Genomic DNA, 19,414 nt, shown 5'->3' on the forward strand with positions numbered 1-19,414 from the left:
TAAAGGTCCCATATGGTTTGCTTTACTAACATTACACGACTTCACAAACTAATTTGTCAGCAACAAGAGGGGCACCCAGCATCAACTGTAAAGTTTTCTGATGATTTCATTTTGAATGTGTTTTTATTTCTAAGGCCTGGGAATTGGAAACATGTTCTATGTTTTTTATGAAGATGGAATCAAAGTGATACAACCCATAGAGTGTGAATTTCAGAGGCATATTAAGCCTAGTGAAAAGCTCCTTGGATTTCAGGCAAGTACTTTATAACTTTTTTTTTGCATTTTATGCAACAGTTTTGTTAGGTAGAATTATATTTTTTTTTATATTTTTAGAAATATAATGAAATATGCACATACGTGAGATGTGTCGGGAGAAAAATATTAAAACTATGATGTTGGCTGTTATTTATGCGCTGTTATATTTGAAGTGAAAATGGTATATTTATAGTATGCATTCCTAATTATTTGTTTATAATTAAAATAAAGGCAACAGAAGCAAAATACCAAAATTGAATGCAACATAATAACTTCACCTGCTTCTTAATTTGGAACATCTCCCATTTTGGTAGACAAAATTCACTTTAACAAAATGGAAGGAAAAAGCATGTAAATAATCTGGTAGAAAATTGGAGGATATTCAGTGTTTTATAAATATAGGTTTCCTTTTACTCTTCATTGCATTTTTTTATCAGGTCTCAATAAAATGAAAAATTAAGATTTACATGGAAAATATGAATTTATGTGTACTTTATAAGAGATTATATATATTAAGGGCTATTTTTTACAATATAACAAGGAATTATAATTATTTTTACACTGCTATAGCTATACATATTGCCACATAAATACGTATACCAGGGGTCCTCAGGTACAACACAGTCCCGTTCCTACAACAGTGACGTAATTGGAATTTTGCTGTAAGTCTAAACACATCCTAGCCTAAGTCACTTACCTATCCTAACACAGGTATAAAATCATAATCTAGAACATAAAAACACAAGTAAGCCACAGAAAAAGGAAAAAGACATAAATATATTGTAATGTACACTGTACTGTAGTGACAGGAAAAATGACAGAAACTGAGTGTAAAAAAATTCCTTACCTTTATTCCTGTGGTTGGCTTGTACACCGGAAGGGGCATTGCAAGGTGGGAGAGAGTGACCTATTGGGAAGAGGAAGCTGGAGAGGCAGGAGAACCTGCAGAAGGTGCTGGAGATACTGGGTCAGGTGAATCAGTCACCAAAATAAGCAATACAAATGAAATATTTGCACTTTTAACAGTCCAGAACGGCATAGGTAAGTATACTGGGGGACACCAACTCCCTCACTCATATGCCATGTTACTGCATGTTCTTCTGCTGCGTGCAACCATACTAGTTCACCCGTGAAGTCCGTAAGTATCATGCTAACAGAATAAGCCGAAACACTCAAGTCTCAATTTTTTGTGGGAGTGAGCGTTGTAAACTCAAAACGTCTTATGTCGAGACTGTTATAACCCAAGAACCCCCAGTATACCAAAATATATAACACTAAAGTATCTATGTTCCTGCCTGTTGTCACACAATTTCAGACATATCCAAACATCAAAAATAAGTTACTGGCCGACCTCGTCATGTAACCCTCTCTTCGTACTCATTTATAAGGTCGGCATGGCCATGAGATAGGACTAAAATAAATATCAATGCCATAGTTGAGATCCTTTATTTTCAAATCTTATTTCCAGCCTTCTAGTAAACAGTGTTGTTGAATATTGATATGTAAGGGTGGGAAAAAGTAGATTTACAGTTGTAATAAATAAAAATATGAAAGTAAATAATATTGCAAGAATAAATATACCTGTGTTCACAACGGAAAACCTACTTTTGCCCACCTCTGTAGGAGATAACAATTTATATCTTAAAAGTCTTGCCCTAAAATGAGAAGAAAAAAATTATGAGAGTGAGATAAAATAGGTCAGCATTCCTCCAGATATTCTGTAGAACAAAATAATCTAATGACCTCTTAATTTAAATAATAAAACAATTTAACTCAGTATGTCTGTGATTGTTTAAAACAAAACCATGTTTAATTGAAAAATATTTTAATTATAGGATAAATTCTAAATAGTATTGTTATCATTTTTAAGCTATAGTTTACAAATAAGAAAACATTTTAAACTAACCTGGTGGGTTGGCTCAGTAGGTTAGAGTGTTATCTTGAAACAAGAAGGTTATGAGTTAGATCTCTGGTAGAGGCACACACGGGAAGCAATCAATGAACGTACTATTGAGTGGAACAACAAATGAATGCTTTCCTTTCCCTTCCCTCTCTCTACCTTCCTGACTTAGTCTCTCTAAAAATCAATCAATAAATAAAAACTTAAGCCCTGGCTGGATAACTCAGTTGGTAAGAGCGACATGTCAAAGAGCATAGGTAGCCAGTTCAACAGCTTAATATTCCCTTTTCTCTCTCTCTCTCCTTGTCTCTCTCTCTAAACAAACAAAACAAAAAACCTATACATTTAATTTTATTTTGTTTTATAACCATATTATATCAATACTAATTAAATCTATTTTAAATAAGTTATTTGTGTACATGTCTAAATAATAGATATATAAAACTATAAATATTTTTCTGATAATGCAAATCATTCAATTTTATACCAGTCATATTTGTATAAAAAATTATAAATTATAAATCTAATATAACACATAGGTATAAAAATGTGGCATTAAATTATTACCTAAGTAAAAGCAAAATAATCTGATAAGAGAGTTTCTCTCTGATTCCTACAGGACAAGTAGTTTTGTAGTTAACTGACACAGATGTGTTGGTTACATCACAGAAGCTGAAACTTCAGTAACTAATAGTTATAAAATTTTTCTTCAGAGAAACAGAGCAAAGAGCATTATTTATATGTATATGTATATCTGTATTTGTCCCTCTATGTTTATGTCTTTATTTTAAGAAATTGGCTCAGCGGCCTGACCTGTGGTGGCGCAGTGGATAAAGCGTCAACCTGGAAATGCTGAGGTCGCCGGTTCGAAACCCTAGGCTTGCCTCGTCAAGGCACATATGGGAGTTGATGCTTCTAGCTCCTCCCCCCCTTCTCTCTCTCTGTCTCCCCTCTCTCTCTCTCTCTCTGTCTCTCCCTCTCCTCTCTAAAATGAATAAATTAAAAAAAAATTAAAAAAAAAAAAAAGAAAGAAATTGGCTCAGCTGGTTATAGGAAGGATGGCAAGTTTGAAATTTGCAGGGCAGGGCAGCCAGCAAGAAAATCAGGTAAGAGTTCATGTTGCAGTCTTGAGTCTCAAATCCACAGCTAAACTCAGCAGACTGGAAACTCAGACACAAATTGTTATCATACTCGTGAGTCTGAAATATGTAGGCAGGCTGTAAATTCAAGCTGTATTTTTATCCTAAAGTCTGAGTCAGAATTACATCTTTGGGAAACCTCATTCTTAAATCTTAAAGCCTTTAACTGATTGGATCAAGCCCCCTCAGATTAGGGATCTGTTTTATTTAAAGTCAACTAATTGTAAATGTTAATCCCTCTACAAACACCTTCACAACAACATCTAGATTAGTGTTTGAGCAAACACATGGATATCATAAACTAGTTGGCCATATAAAATTAACTATCACATCTTACTCTCTATTAGTCAAGGATCTTGTTTAGTTAGTGTTTGTATTCCCAACATGCTTAGTACAGTGCCTTACACATGGCAGGTGGTCAGGCACCACTTGATTAATAAATTTAGTGAAAATTCTGTTGCTTAGAGAAGGGGGCTTTTCATTCTTTGATGCAGTCTTTACATTTAAAGATGTATACATCTAATTTCCTTCTCACCATAATACCTCTCATTATTTTACAATACCCACAAAACAATACTGTTCTTTCAATGTGTTTGTAAAAAATGTTTCATAGAATAATTTATCATAGAATTGTTTCAAAGTAAATATAATCTCATGGGTCTATTTAGTATTACATATTCAGAATGTAATCTGCAAATCCTCTGTATGTGATAGTTAGGAGTTACACTATAAAAACAGTATTAGTTCATCAGAATTTTAAAAGATAAATCTCTTGAGGGTGAGCAGTGGAAATGAACCTTCTGCAATCATTTTTTTCCTCAAGAAAAAGGACTAAAGAGGGATATCATATTTTTTCAGATTCACTGTTGATATTAAGAGAGCAGCAATGCAATTCCCAAAATAACTCACAGGTCAATAAAGTTTAGATAAAAACTGAAATATTTAGAACATAAAATCTTCCATCAAACCTCTCAGAAGATGCTGTTTGCTTGCTCTAAATAAAAATTCAATTTTGGTGTAATGTCAGATTGCATCAAGTTTCATTCTTCTGATAGTGATTTAGCAAGAAGTCATACATGTTTTCAGTTATACTTTCATTTTTTTATTTTATTCTTGTTTGTAATGTAGCCTTACTAGGTAAGATTCTTGTTATATTTATCCTAGTTGTACACACGATTTCATCTTGTCACCAGCAGTATGAACTTCAAGCAAATAGAATTCTAGTCTGGACTTATGAATTCAGGACTAAAATTGAAATGGGTTTGGCAAAATGTTTAAATTAAAGGCTCAAGAATGACAGGCTTTTCCAAGGTTGCCAGCTTTGCACTCTTCTTGTTTTCAACTATTGTGACATCTTTCCTCTCACTCTTTTAAACTTTAATACTTTTAAACTCAATTATTTCTATGTTTCTTTGTTATATAGGTAGATATAGCTGTTATTCCTTACATATACCCTGCTGTTATCTATATGCTTTCATGGTTATTAGAAGAGTTTAAGTCAGAGACACACACATCTTACTATGCTTGGGTCTTATATTTTAGGAGACAGATGCTCTTCTATTCTTGGCGTTAATGCTAAATAATACTAAACTGCATAGCAACATCCTTTCTACAGAATATCTGATGTAAATCACCTCTAAAATGTCTGTTTTCTTGGTTTGGGATTTTCACATATGAAAATTACTCTACCTTCATAAATAAATACTGTTAGTGTTCTATTAGAATGAAATTTGTGAATAAGAGCAGATTTTCATAATATCCAGAATACTTAAGTCTCAATAAATTGAAATGGAGATTAGAAATGGGGAACACAGCAGTCCCCATTCTATCTCTTTTGGTGTCTCCCCTCCCCTCAAGCATCTTTTAGGATATTCATCAATTCCCTTAGTCACACTTCTAAATCTCTCTTTTCAGCATTTCATTCTGTTTCTAATCTAATTACTACTTCTCTAAACTCTATCTGCAAAAATACCTGTTAAAAAACCAGGCCCTTTGTATGATGCAGACAATGCACTTCCCCATGAAGCCATCGAGTTACCTTTTGAATCCAATATCACTGTATGTTTTAGAAAGGTAGTCAAAATGTTTTCCCACTTACTCTTTTCTCAGTGGGTCTCTATTCAAACACAACTTCACTTACAAAGAGTTATAGAATGATAAAAATTTAAGCTATCATCCCTTTGTGGTTGCAATGATATCCTGCAAAGAGCTTTCTAAAGAGAGTAAACTACATCTAACTAGTTCTCAGAAGATTACTCTGTAGATTTTAAAAGAAATTTATAAAATTGGTCTTTGAAGCCCTAGACTTAAAGAGGACTTTTCATCTTTTATTAAAAATCACAGTTTTAAAATTCTTATTTTGTGCTTCTGTTAGGTTTTATGAAAGCCTAATGCTGGGAGAACAACAGTGAGAAGCATGTTAATTGTGCAAGAGCATTTTAATGGAGTTGTATAGCATGTTAATTGGGTCATGTAATTTTATCAAAAGTAGTATATTAAGTCTTCTTTAAGAGATTATTAATAAGTACCAACCAAGTTATTTGAATGTGACCAGAATGATGTATGTGCCAGATAATCTATTGCTATAACTTTAAACATTTTTATGTGAGTAATAAGGATTCACTATATACATATAAGAATGCATTTTATGCACCATAGGAAGAAACATATTTACACTAATTTAATACAATATAGATTTTTAAATAGAAGCTTCTTAAGGGTAAAATGGAACTGTTTGACATAAAAAATTCTTCATACAAATGTATTTAAACAAAATTTTTTACTTGATATTTTAAATAATCACATAAATTTATCTTATATGGATCTTAAACTAGTCTGCTTAAGATTTAGTTTTACTCACAAAAATGTACTATTTTCTTTTAAAGAAACAGATTTGCATGGTAAAAATAATCTAAAAATGCTTAGATTAAATATAGAATACAAGTATACATTAAAAATAAGTACATCACAATCAAGTGGGGTTCATTCTGGGGGCACAAGAATGGTTCAACATATGCAAATCAATCAACCAATGTAATATACCACATTAACAAAATAAAAAAACATTAACAAAAAAACCTATAATCTTATCAATAGATGCAGAAAAAGCATTCGACATGATACAACATCATTTATGATTAAAATATTCAATAAAATGGGTATAGAAGGAAAGTACCTCAACATAATTAAGCCCAAATATGACAACCCCCCACCTAATATTATACTCAATAGAAAAAAACTGAAAACTTTTCTTCTAAGATCAGAAACAAGATAAACATGCCAGCTTTCACCACTTTTATTCAACATAGTAATGGAAGTCCTAGTCAGAGCAATCAGGCAAGAGAAAGAAATAAAAGACATCCAATTTGGGAATGAAGAAAGAAAAGTGTCACTTTTTGCAAATGACTTAATTCTTTATATAGGAAATCATAAAGACTCCACCAAAAAAACTATTATACGTAAATACAGTAAAGTTGCAAGATACAAAATCAGTGGAAAAAATTCCACTGCATTTCTATATATTAACAATGAAATTTCAAAAATAGAAATAAAAAAATTCCTTTTACAATTGCAACAAAAAGAATAAAGTACCTAGGAATAAACAAAGATTGTGAATGACCCATATACTGAAAATCACAAAGCATTATTAAAAGAGATTGAAAATGACAGGATAAAATTGAAAGTTCTTCTGTGTCCATGGATTGGAAAAATCAACATAGTTAAAATGTCCATATCACCCAAAGCAATATACAGATTTAATGCAATCTCCATCAAAATATGATTAACATTTAAAAAAAGAGAGAACAAAAGAATCATTAGATATGTATGGAAGAACAAAAGAACCTCAAATAGACAAAGCATTCCAGAGGAAAAAAAGAACAAAGCCTGTGGTATCACGTTCCCTGTCTTCAAATAATACTACATAGCTACTATAATCAAAACAATAATGTGGGCCAGAAAATAGACACACAGAACAATAGAAAAGAATTGAGAACCCAGAAATAAACCTACATGTATATGAGCAGATAATTTTCGACAAAGGCACCAAAAACGTAGAATGGAGAAAGAAAGCCTCTCAATGAATAATACCAGGAAAATTGGAAAGCCACATGCAAAATAATGGAACTAGACTATTTGTCCCCTATATGAAAATTAACTCAAAATGGATCAACAACCTAAATATAAGACCTGAAACAATAAATTACACAGAAGCAAACATAGGTAGTAAATTTATAGACCTTGGTCTTAGAGATTTTAAGAATTTGACTCTAAAGTCAGGGAAGTAAAGATAAAAATAAATGAATAGGACTATATCAAACAAAAATCTTCTACACAGGAAAAGAAACCTGCAACAAAACAAATAGACAACCAACCAAATGTGAGAAGGTATTTACAAACAACAGCTCCAACAAGGGGTTAATATCCAAAATATATAAAGAGCTCATACAACTCAAAAACCAAACAAATAATCCAATTAAAAAATGGGATGAGAACCTGAATAGGCACTTCTCCCAAGAAGACATACCATTAGCTAATAGATAAATGAAAAGATGCTTAATCTCACTAGCTATTAAGAAAGTGCAAATCAAATCTACAATGAGATACCACTTTAAATCGGTTAGAATAACTATTATCAACAAGACAGGCAATCAGATGTGTTGGAAAGGTTATGAAGATAAAGAAAGCTAATTCATAGCTGGTGGGAATGTAATCTGGTAAACAACTGTGGAATATAGTATGAAGGTTCCTCAAAAAATTTAGAGTTAACATATGACTCAGCTACACCTCTTCTGGGTATCTACCCATCAAGTTTGAAAACATTTATTTACAAAGATATATGCATGACTATGTTCACTGCAGCTTTTTGCACAATAGCCAAGACATAGAAACAACTGAAGAGACCTTTGATAGATGATTGGATCAAGAAGATGTGGTACAGATATATATATAATGGAAAACTCTTTAGCCATAACAAAGACGAAACACTGCCATTTGTGACAACATGGATGGACCTTGAGAATATCCTGCTAAGAGAAATAAGTCAGAGAGTAAAAGTTAAAAACCATATATATGATTTCACTCCTATGTAGCATATAAAACTGAAAGCAAAAAATGAGCAAACAGGCCCTGGCCAGTTGGCTCAGTGGTACAGCATCTGCCCGGCATGTGGAAGTCCCAGGTTTGATTCCCAGTCAGGGTACACAGGAGAAGCCACCATATGCTTCTCCACCCTTCTTCCTCTCCTTCCTCTCTATCTCTCTCTTTCCCTCCCACAGCCAAGGCTTCATTGGAGCAAAGTTGGCCCAGGCACTGAGGATGGTTTTATGGCCTCCGCTTCAGGGGCTAGAATGGCTCAGGCCGCAAAGGAGCAATGCCCCAGATGGGCAAAGCATCGCCCCCAGGTGGGCATGCCAGGTGGATTCCAGTCAGGCACATGTGGGAGTCTGTCTGACTGCCTCCCCACTTCTAATTTCGGGGAAAAAAAATGAGCAAACAAGAAAACAAAAACATTTTATATTTCAACAATTTTTCCCAAAATTTCAGTTTAATACTGAAGACTTGTCATGTCTTCCATATCATTTATATTTCAGAAAGGTCATAAAACTCAGATGAATAATTGAGATACAGTGGTACCATGACACATGAATACTTTAAATCACTAGCAATTTGAGAAATGAGCAGTCACTGGCAGGATTTTTTGCTTTAAGTCACGAGTGAATATTTGAATCATGAGCTTTCTCCACTGTCCACTAGATAGCCTGCCGAACGTTCTGAAAGGGAGGAAGAAAACTTCCATGAAAAAGTTTTTGTTGAAACGGCCTCTAAGTGAAAGCAAGGAAAGTGTGCGAAAAAGCCAAAAGTCAATGAAGAAAATGATAAGTTTTGGGTAAATGAGTTTGTAAAATTTGTATTTTCTGAGTTTTATTGTTAAAAATGGCGCTGGGCAGCTGTCTGTGAGATTCCTAATTAATCTTCCTGCTTGGGAAGGTCCATTGTTATGCTAATGTCTCCTCAACCAGCATCTTTGCCTGACCTTGAAGGTAAATACATTTCATAAACCAGTTTATTCCGCCTGACCAGGCTGTGGCACAGTAGATAGAGCATAGGACTGGGATGCGAAGGACCCAGGTTTGAGACCCCAAGGTCACCAGCTTGAGCACGGGCTCATCTGCTTTGAGCTAGGCTCACCAGCTGGTCGCTGGCTCCAACAAAGGGTCATGTTGTCTGCTGTAGTCCCCCTATACCCCCGTCAAGGCACTTTTGAGAAAGCAATCAATGAACAACTAAGGTGCTGCAACGAAGAATTGATGCCTCTCATCTCTCTTCCTTCCTGTCTGTCTGATGTAACCAGATTATTTCTTTACATTTTTAGTATGTATATATATACAACTAACCATATATATCTTATATATATATATCCAATTTATAAAGTACATTTTCTTATTTAAAAGCATATAAAACAAAAAATTCATGTGATTTTTGGGGGCTGGAATGGATTAATTGCTTTCCCATTCATTTAAATGGGGAAATTCGATTTGACGCATGAGCAAATTGAGTGATGAACTTGGTCATGAAACAAATTAAACTTGTGTGTCAAGTAAAAAAAGGAAAACAATACAATAAATTAATGTCTTTATTAAGAGTTTGAATTGTTAAAAAAATTAATTTATTGCTGAAAACTTAAAACGGTGTTTGTATTTTCCATATATAGTGTGTCCGTAAAGTCATGGTGCACTTTTGACAGGTCACAGGAAAGCAACAAAAGACGATAGAAATGTGAAATCTGCACCAAATAAAAGGGAAAACCCTCCCAGTTTCTGTAGGACAATGTGGCAGCATGTGTGCATGCGCAGATGATGATGTAACACCATGGCAGCCCACAGCCATGCCAGTCGAGATGTGGATGGTACAGAGGAAAGTTCAGTGTGTTCTGTGGCTTGCTAAATTCAAATCCATGACCAAAGTGCAACGTGAATATTGGCGCATTTATAAGGAAGCGCCACCACATAGGAATAACATTACTCGGTGGGATAAGCAGTTGAAGGAAACCGGCAGTTTGGTGGAGAAACCCTGTTCTGGTAGGCCATCAGTCAGTGACGAGTCTGTAGAGGCTATACGGGATAGCTACCTAAGGAGCCCTAAAAAATCTGTGCATGAGCCCACATCGAACTGCACTGAATAGGTATGAAACTGGGAGAGTTTTCCTTTTATTTGGTGCAGACTTCACATTTCTATCATCTTTTGTTGCTTTCCTGTGACCGGTCAAAAGTGCACCATGACTTTACGGACACACTGTATTTTATTATGTTATGATTTTGTTTTCTATATTGAAATTCAAGATACAACTGCATAATAAGAATTACAAAGAAAACAAAACTTAAACTTCAAAATTACTATCAATCTCTTAGTTACTTAAGCTGCTATTTTATTGCCCATTAAAATTCCTTTTTTCCTATTTTAATAGTTATTTTCAAATTTATTAAAGCATTTTAATGGCTTGCTTAACAAATGAATTGCAAAACCTACAAGAACTTTAGGTTTATAGGCAACTATTTCATCCTATTTTAAATCTCAGCCTTCCAGCTTGAAAGAAAATGTCAGGTGAGGCACGATGAAGTGGCACAGCTCTTGACCATAGTAAACTAAATTGCCTGAAATCACCAGGAAAGTATTTCTTGATTCAGAGACTGGATCCATTTACCTACTCTTCTTAAGTGTTCTTTCTTCCATCCTGAAAAAAGGACAAAAATAATCAGTCCTATCTCACTTCCATATTAAGAAGACAAATGTATTCCTTATGATAAGAGCAAAAGAAATTGAATTAAACATATTTAAAAATTTATATGCTAGTATTATTTTCATTAAAGTATAACTCTTTACTATGTAAATTTCAACATACAGTTATTTATGAGTATGACCTCGCACAAATTTAACATATCTGATAGTTCATTTTTTTATTGTTTTGAAAATTTAAAGATAGACTAAAATAATATCTCATTATATAATTTGTATATAGTTTTAGAGATTTGCGTTGTACTAAGTTACAAAGGTGGTTGGGTAAATTCTTCCTCAGTGTTGTTTCCATGTTATTACCAAGAAATTTTCTGAACTGGATAAGTGTGGTAGAACTCCTTCTTAATATGTCAGTGAAACAAAGAAAAAAATATATAATTCTGTGGACAATATAGTAAATAAAAATATAGTTTTAAAGAGGAAGGAGAAAGTAAATGGACCTTTGGTCTATTTATCTTTGCTACCTATAAACAATGTATGTGCAGAGCTAAATAATTTTAATGTTATATTTTCTTCTAAACATTGATAAAATATGACTTAACACTATGAAATAGTTTATATTAATAAAACATAGCAAAATATATGTGTGCACAAATTATTTGCTAGTATTTTTCATTAAATACTCATAAAAAACATAATGTAGGTCATTTACAATAATAACTAACCAATAAATAATATAACCCAGGCAAAAATAAACTCTAAACAGTGTGTCGATTGCCAGGGCGTGTGGAGGAGGGCTTAGTGGTGATTAATGGTAATGGATGAAGACTTGACTGGAGGGGGTGTGGTGAACATAAAATACAATGTGTTCTAGATGTGTTCTAGAATTGGTCACCTGAAGCCTGTATAATTGTGTTAACCAGTGTCACTCTAATAAAATGCAATTTAAAAAAATAAAATAAACTTTAAAAAAGGTTGACCTTACAGGTCCAGTATAAAGTTATTTTAGTTAGGCATTTATATGTGGAGCAAACTTATGTTGAAATTAGAATAAAGTTTAAATATAGAAATTCAAATAGATATTCTATAAACAGCCTTATAATTTTTGAAGATTAGTCTATCACACTTCAGAATAAATATTTTCAGTCAATAGTATTCTTACAAAAAACTATTAAGCCTATCTTCCAAATAAGGTGCTTGTTTCTGTGTTAGACAATATGAGAAGGGAAAACTCAATCAAAATGACATCACCATCTTCATTGTGAGACTGTGTGCTAAAGAAAAAAGTTAAATTCAGAAAAATGCATTCTGTTTCATTAAACCAAGTGAAGATAATCCAATCATAAAAGTAATTTATGTCTTTATGTTAACGTTATTTAAAGTTACAGGACAGAGTTATAAAGCCATTCACAGGGAGAGATTACATATGCATACTTGCAAATGTAATTCCTAAAACCTTGATCACTCCTCAACTATTTTCCTTAAAAAGAGAAATGTGTAAAATGTACGTTATCAAAACTCATGTCCCACTCCTAAAGAAAAGATAAACATTTAAAGAAGGGAAGATGAACTTACATAGATTCTGACATTTATGCTATTCCAATTGTTTTATTTTTTTTCTTAAAAGTGTACCCTTATTTTCTCTTTATCTAATAGACTTGTAACAATAAGAAATAATTTAATTGCCTCCATTTTAAAATGAGAATTTCAAAGCCTCAATGTAAACTAATTCAAATAGATTTATTTAAAATGTCTTTTAAAAACAAGCAATTGTATTTTTATAGATATTACTTCTCTGCATTCTGCTCATATTACCAAAGCAAATATAGATTCTGAAATAAATCATACCTATGATTTGGGTAATCCAGCAGGCAAATGAAATGAATTTCACAACAAAGGACTGAAGTAAGAAACCTGAAGTTCAGTTTTAACAGCCATGTTTTAAACCACACTCACAAACTATCTTTAAATATGTGATGGACTTTTATGTCAAATTTGGAATAGAGTATGTTGCTTCAAAAGGAAGAACCACGTTCTGGATGATTGGAAGATGTAAAAAGGCAGAGTTAAGCTCATTAGCCAAAATTTTAAAATCCGCCTTTTGAAGAAGTCTTCTTATTTTCAAAGTTAAAATAAAAAATTGTTAGATATCCAGATGTCAGAGAAATTGTAGAGAAGCATGTATATACTTTGAGTCTTTAAACAAATGTTGTATTGATCTTTTAAATTATGAGTCTATTAAGCATTAGTTGAAAGGGTTCATTTGAGTAAATATTCACTACTACTTAAAGAAGCTAGAGTATGGAACCTATTCGGAAGAGGGAAGCCCTATCTTCCCATGATATTCATTAGTGTTTATAGCGGTCATGATTAAAACGAGCTTTTCATCTTATTAAAGAAAGGTTTACACACTGCTGCTGGATTTTTTTTTCCCAGGGGGAGGGTTCAGTTACTTGATGTGTTACTTGGTAAGAAAAAAATGTGTTTTTCTTTTTTGATTTGATTGGGGTGACATTGGTTGACAAAAACATACATGTTTCAAGTTTACAACTCAGCAAAACATCATCTGCACACTGCATTGTGTGTCTGTCATCTCCTGCAAAGTCTCTGTCAGTCGCCTTTTCCTCCTGTTTTGCCCACCTTCAGCTACTCCCCCACCCTAAGTAACTCATTAATTGACTTTGTAAAACAAAGTTAGGAAAAATTATCCTTGCTTTTATACAAATCAAATCTTCATTATATTGGGGGGAATAAACAAAACTAATTCTTTAGTTCCAGCTATACATACTACCATTTAATGAACTTGATCAACCATACACTATGGGTCCATATAATTTACATTTTCTGCTACATACACCATAATTATCTGATTACTTCAGTGCTTAATGTTAGCTTTTAATTCAATCAACATTTTGTTAATCTCTATTTACTTGTTCTTCAACCTAACTTAAAATTTTGCACTTGATATTTAATTTGATCTCCCCTTATTCAAATGAATGCCTCTCCAACAGATGGTAAGTGCCTGTCTCAGGGATTCTCAGTGGTCGATGGCATCTGGACCAACCGTATCTAGGATTCCAACTCATTTACAAGAAGCAGGAGAGAAAGAACCTCCTGGTTCTGTATTTACAAAATGTCTGGAGTTTCCTTCTCTTATGTTCTGTAGGCATTTGAAATTTAACCATCTGAAAATTTATTTTTAATTGACTATTTTAACCTAATATCGTAGGTAAAACTTTTTTTTTTCTTTTAATAGCTCTGAATTACTATTTAAAACAACTGGTAATATCTTAAGTTAATCCTTTTAATATCCAGATGGAGAAATGAGAAAGGTGAAGTGGTGTGCTCAATGTCACAAAACTGCCAAATGATAAAAAAAAAAACCACTTCTCCTCATCACATATTCAACAGCCATTCCATACTTAAAGTAACTCTCTGAATCTTTTATATATATATCTAGTAAAATTCTCTTTAAAAAATCATGCCAATTTGAGAAAAAAAATTATTGAAACTGTGTAGATTGTTATAGTCTTCATGAAATGTAGCCCATAGAGACTTTTCTGTATGAAAATAACAGATAGCATTTGTTGATCACATTCAAATATGATTCATTTAACCTCTGTACTAATCCTATGTATTATTATTTTACCAGTGAGGTAAACAAAGATTAAAAAGAGTATTAAGCCCTGGCCGGTTGGCTCAGCTGTAGAGCGTCGGCCTAGCGTGCGGAGGACCCGGGTTCGATTCCCGGCCAGGGCACACAGGAGAAGCGCCCATTTGCTTCTCCACCCCTCCGCCGCACTTTCCTCTCTGTCTCTCTCTTCCCCTCCCGCAGCCAAGGCTCCATTGGAGCAAAGATGGCCTGGGCGCTGGGGATGGCTCTGTGGCCTCTGCCCCAGGCGCTAGAGTGGCTCTGGTCGCAATATGGCGACGCCCAGGATGGGCAGAGCATCGCCCCCTGGTGGGCAGAGCGTAGCCCCATGGTGGGCGTGCCGGGTGGATCCCGGTCGGGCGCATGCGGGAGTCTGTCTGACTGTCTCTCCCCGTTTCCAGCTTCAGAAAAATGAAAAAAAAAAAAAAGAGTATTAAAATAGTTAATATGAGTATAAAACTGAATATTACATTGAGGTCTCGTTCACCTAAAAAGCCTGTTTTCTTAGCATCTCTAATCCGTGTCCCTAAAGGGAAACCAGTCCTTGGTTTATGACAGTGTAATGTTATTAGCTCCATTTTTACTATAACACTGAAAGACATAAATACATTATTTTTATGTCAAAAGAAATGATGAAATGTCTTTAATATGGTCTTTGTACCTTGATCTACTAGAATCAAAATCCTGCTATGACAGTTAAGCTAGATTAAGGCAAATCAGCCTCTAATTTGCCATGACTACTTATGCTTTGACTAATATGAACTAGATGCTTTATGACATTTTAATAAATGAAAAGGCAAATAGAATGAGATAAATTCAATATATCTAATTTTAAAAAAAGAGCAGTTGTATCGCTTGGGTTATAAGCAGTGATCGCAATTAAAAATTGATTAAAGTAGTTTTACTTCATTGTTTTTTTTTTCTAATGGCCAAATAAGTGAGATAGCCATTGATATTAAATTGTTTAATATATTATTGTAAGATCTAGTTTCTTAAATGTTATAAAACAAGATTAAAAGAATATTAATATACCTAGTATATTCACAAACAGCGCAACCTTAATGATATGTATTTCCACTTGGCTATAAAAAGTATTCTGAGAATCCAAACTTAAACATTCCAATCCAGAACAAAATAACCCTTGTGGGTTTTTTTTGCCTTGATTCATGATAAACTAAACAAATTCTCAATAAGAACAATTATTCACATTCTATTGTATTTAATTTAAAAAATCACTATTTTTTAAGTGTTCTATTGTTCACTTTTCTATCTTAACAGACTCAAATTGTTACTATTAGATTCAAAGAGAAACTATTCAAAAAAAAAGAGAGAGCTAGAAAATAAAGCAAAGTCAAAATCAGTGCTTTTAGAACTATTTGTGGGAAAGAATTACTTTACTTTTTGCTCATCTTTTTTTTTAACCAGTAGATAATTTCTATCCCATGACACCCTTCAGGCAGGCTTGCCAGGACCTAAACTGGTCCAAATCCTGTTCAAGGAAATAGGCCCAACGCATGTAGATATTATGGCAATGTCAAACTGCTATAAAAGATTCTAAATTATTTAAAAATTTTTATTACTGTCAGCTCAATAATAAGTAATATGCCAACTGGTACCTCTCCACAGAAGATACAATTCTGTATGACGAGGCATAGTGTTTAATAGCATGATTGAAAAATATACATTTTTTACTTTATTTTTGCTGTGACAAGTGATAGTTAAAATTTAAACACATATTTACTAAGGAAGTATTTCAAACTTGAGTGTTTATATTTACATATTTATCAAAACATCACCCCCTCTCTTTCTACCTTTCTTTAACTCAATATACATTTCTAGTTGTTCGACACTATCTAGGAATGTCTATTCCACCACCTTGAGTGAATCTACACTGCTGCCTACTTCAGTGCCCAAACTGGGTATGTACATCTTAGGTCACCTTATTTGTTCCATACTTATCACTACCTTCATTATAACACCAATGCCAGCTTGTTTTCATTCAAAGTTATGTATATTATATAATGCATTTGTATTCCAAATTTTGTAGAAGATCAGATATTTACTTTCTTTATGTGTTAGAGAAACTAACCTAAAAATGTTTAATCAGCTTGCCTTTTAAGTGCTTTCGTTACCATGCAAATAGGCCTGGTGTTCCTTAGATTAATAAATCTACTCTTAAACTTTTTTAAAGAGAATATATTTTACAAATCAACTATAATTATATTCTAGACATAGTTTTACACATGATTATTATTGTCAATTTTACTATTATTGCTTTGCTACCTAATAGTTTTATTTTATTATAGAACTACTTAGGATTTTAAACTTCTCTAATATAAATCAAGCCTTGTTATCTACCTCTAGATAGGTACCTCTGTATCTTCTGTGTATCTATCTCTTACCTATCTAATGCATCTATCCTCTATCTGTATATGTGTGGTCATAGGTGTGAGTATGAATTTTAACTTTTCTTGATTTATTTTCTATTTTGAATCACCTTTACTACTCCCATTAATATAGTATACTTTCCCCTCAATTATATCTTCATTTCAAATTGCCTATACAACAGTTTTGTCTATAATGAGACTGAACAAGGAAGACCTTGGTATCTGTCCTCTGACCTTGACAATAATGAAACAATAAAAATGAATGATTTTTCTGAAGAATTTAACGTAAAGGAAATAGAGCAGAGAACCAAAGTCTGAGGTTTAGCTTTCTTAAAGTCACAATTAGAGAACAGAAGATAAAGAAGCCATTTTAGACAGAATTTTAACCAATAGGATTAAAATGATAACTAGGGTTAGATATATCCTAGAACTCCTGTTAAGCAGCAGTCTATTCTGCCAAGGTCCAGATAGTAAATATTATTGGTTTTGCAGTCCATGTGGTCTGTGCCATTATAGTATGAAAGCAATCATAGACAGTATTTAAATAAATGGGTGTTACTATGTTCCAATAAACCTTATTTATGTAAATATGAATCCTATATAATATTTATATGTTGCAAAAGTATTTTTTTTTGTTAACTTTCAACCATAAAAAATTTTAAAACATTTTGAGTTTTTGAGCCACATACCAAAATAGGCAGTGGGCTGAATTTGGCTGGGGCTCTTGTTTGCTGATCCTTGCCTTATAAGAATAAAGAACATTTTAAGAAGAATCAGTTGTCTGAAAGACTCAAATGCAGCAGAAATTATAAGCAACTTGAGAGTAGGTGTTCTTTCATATTCATGTTTTTATTTTCAAACATAGCTGTGCCCAATATCTTTCACATAGTAAATGCTCAATAAATGCTCCCCAACAAGAACTGGAGTCGAATGATTGGAAATTCTGAGGGCACTGGTGACTTTTCAAGACATCTGTTTTGGAAAAGATAGTGGCATGAAAACCACTCTGATGTATGAACAATTTCCAGTGAAATGTCGGGAAACGGAAGTAAAGTTCTAGGCATTTTGTGCAAAGTCTGAGGAGAATTAGATGATTAAAAGGGAAAGCAGTTGATGGCAAGTAATATTGTTTGATTCTTAAATTATGGGAGAATGTGTGGCATGTCTGAGAACTTGGAGACATAACTAAAGTAATAAATGAAATGTAGGGCCGATCTTTCCAAAGGCAAAGGATGGTGGACAAATCTATGATTAAAGAAGGATGAGAGGAAGGAATGATGACAGAAACTTGTTGAGTTGGATGCAAGTAAAATGGAGCTACTTGTGACAAATACCATTTGTCCTTGGCATGAATGATGCAAGATGTGCTAAAATGTGGACTATAAGATAGAAGAAAAGGAGGAGGAGGGAGAGGAGGGAGAGAAACAACAGGAAGGTGAGGAAGGGGTGGGGAGAGAGATGGGAATTTGGAGATTTAAGGGCAAAGTATTTTCAGTAGGTAATCAATGCAATAAATAAAAATGATAACGTCCTATAGATGATGAGTGCATATATTCATATATTTGACCAACTTACATTTAGCAAATTAAGTATATCAATACAATTTTAATTGCTAAATCAAACTTCCATCATGACTAGTAATATCTCTGGTATTACTTTCAAATTTTGGAAAAGAATAATACATACAAAGGAAATATGTTGTTAAGTATGGAAATAACGCAAAGGAAAAGAAATAAGTTCTAATTATGAACTAAAATGGTCATTTTCTTATTGACTCTCATCCTCATTACATCTAATATCTTACTAATTCCTTTCAGTGTAAATGGTAGTATACATGTCTTTTTTTTCTTTTGTTACCTGCTCTACCTTTTCTACCCCAACTCCAGAACCTATGCCCTACCTTCATTGGTTTATTTTTTTTTTTTAATTTTTTTTTTTCTGAAGCTGGAAACGGGGAGAGACAGTCAGACAGACTCCCGCATGCGCCCGACCGGGATCCACCCGGCACGCCCACCAGGGGCAAAGCTCTGCCCACCAAGGGGCGATGCTCTGCCCCTCTGGGGCATCGCTTTGCCGCGACCAGAGCCACTCTAGCGCCTGGGGCAGAGGCCAAGGAGCCATCCCCAGCGCCCGGGCCATCTTTGCTCCAATGGAGCCTTGGCTGCGGGAAGGGAAGAGAGAGACAGAGAGGAAGGAGGGGAGGGTCGGGGTGGAGAAGCAGATGGGCGCTTCTCCTGTGTGCCCTGGCCGGAAATCAGACCCGGGACTTCTTCACGCCAGGCAGATGCTCTACCACTTGAGCCAACGGCCAGGGCAACTTTTCTCTTTTTATTAGCATAGTAAAAAT

At 33.8% G+C, this 19,414-nt stretch overlaps 1 protein-coding gene across 4 annotated transcripts in view; it reads left to right on the forward strand.

Annotated features, from left to right (window-relative positions):
• Positions 1 to 19,414, forward strand: part of FSTL5 (follistatin like 5) — a 703,822-nt gene that overhangs the window by 613,074 nt on the left and 71,334 nt on the right. For all 4 annotated transcript variants that reach the window (XM_066387204.1, XM_066387223.1, XM_066387213.1 and 1 more), the window contains one exon: positions 135 to 253. In XM_066387204.1, the coding sequence (XP_066243301.1) occupies positions 135 to 253 (119 nt within the window). The remainder of the gene's footprint in view (positions 1 to 134; positions 254 to 19,414) is intronic.

The sequence above is a fragment of the Saccopteryx leptura genome, chromosome 1 (assembly GCF_036850995.1).
Source record: "Saccopteryx leptura isolate mSacLep1 chromosome 1, mSacLep1_pri_phased_curated, whole genome shotgun sequence".
NCBI lineage: Eukaryota > Metazoa > Chordata > Mammalia > Chiroptera > Emballonuridae > Saccopteryx > Saccopteryx leptura.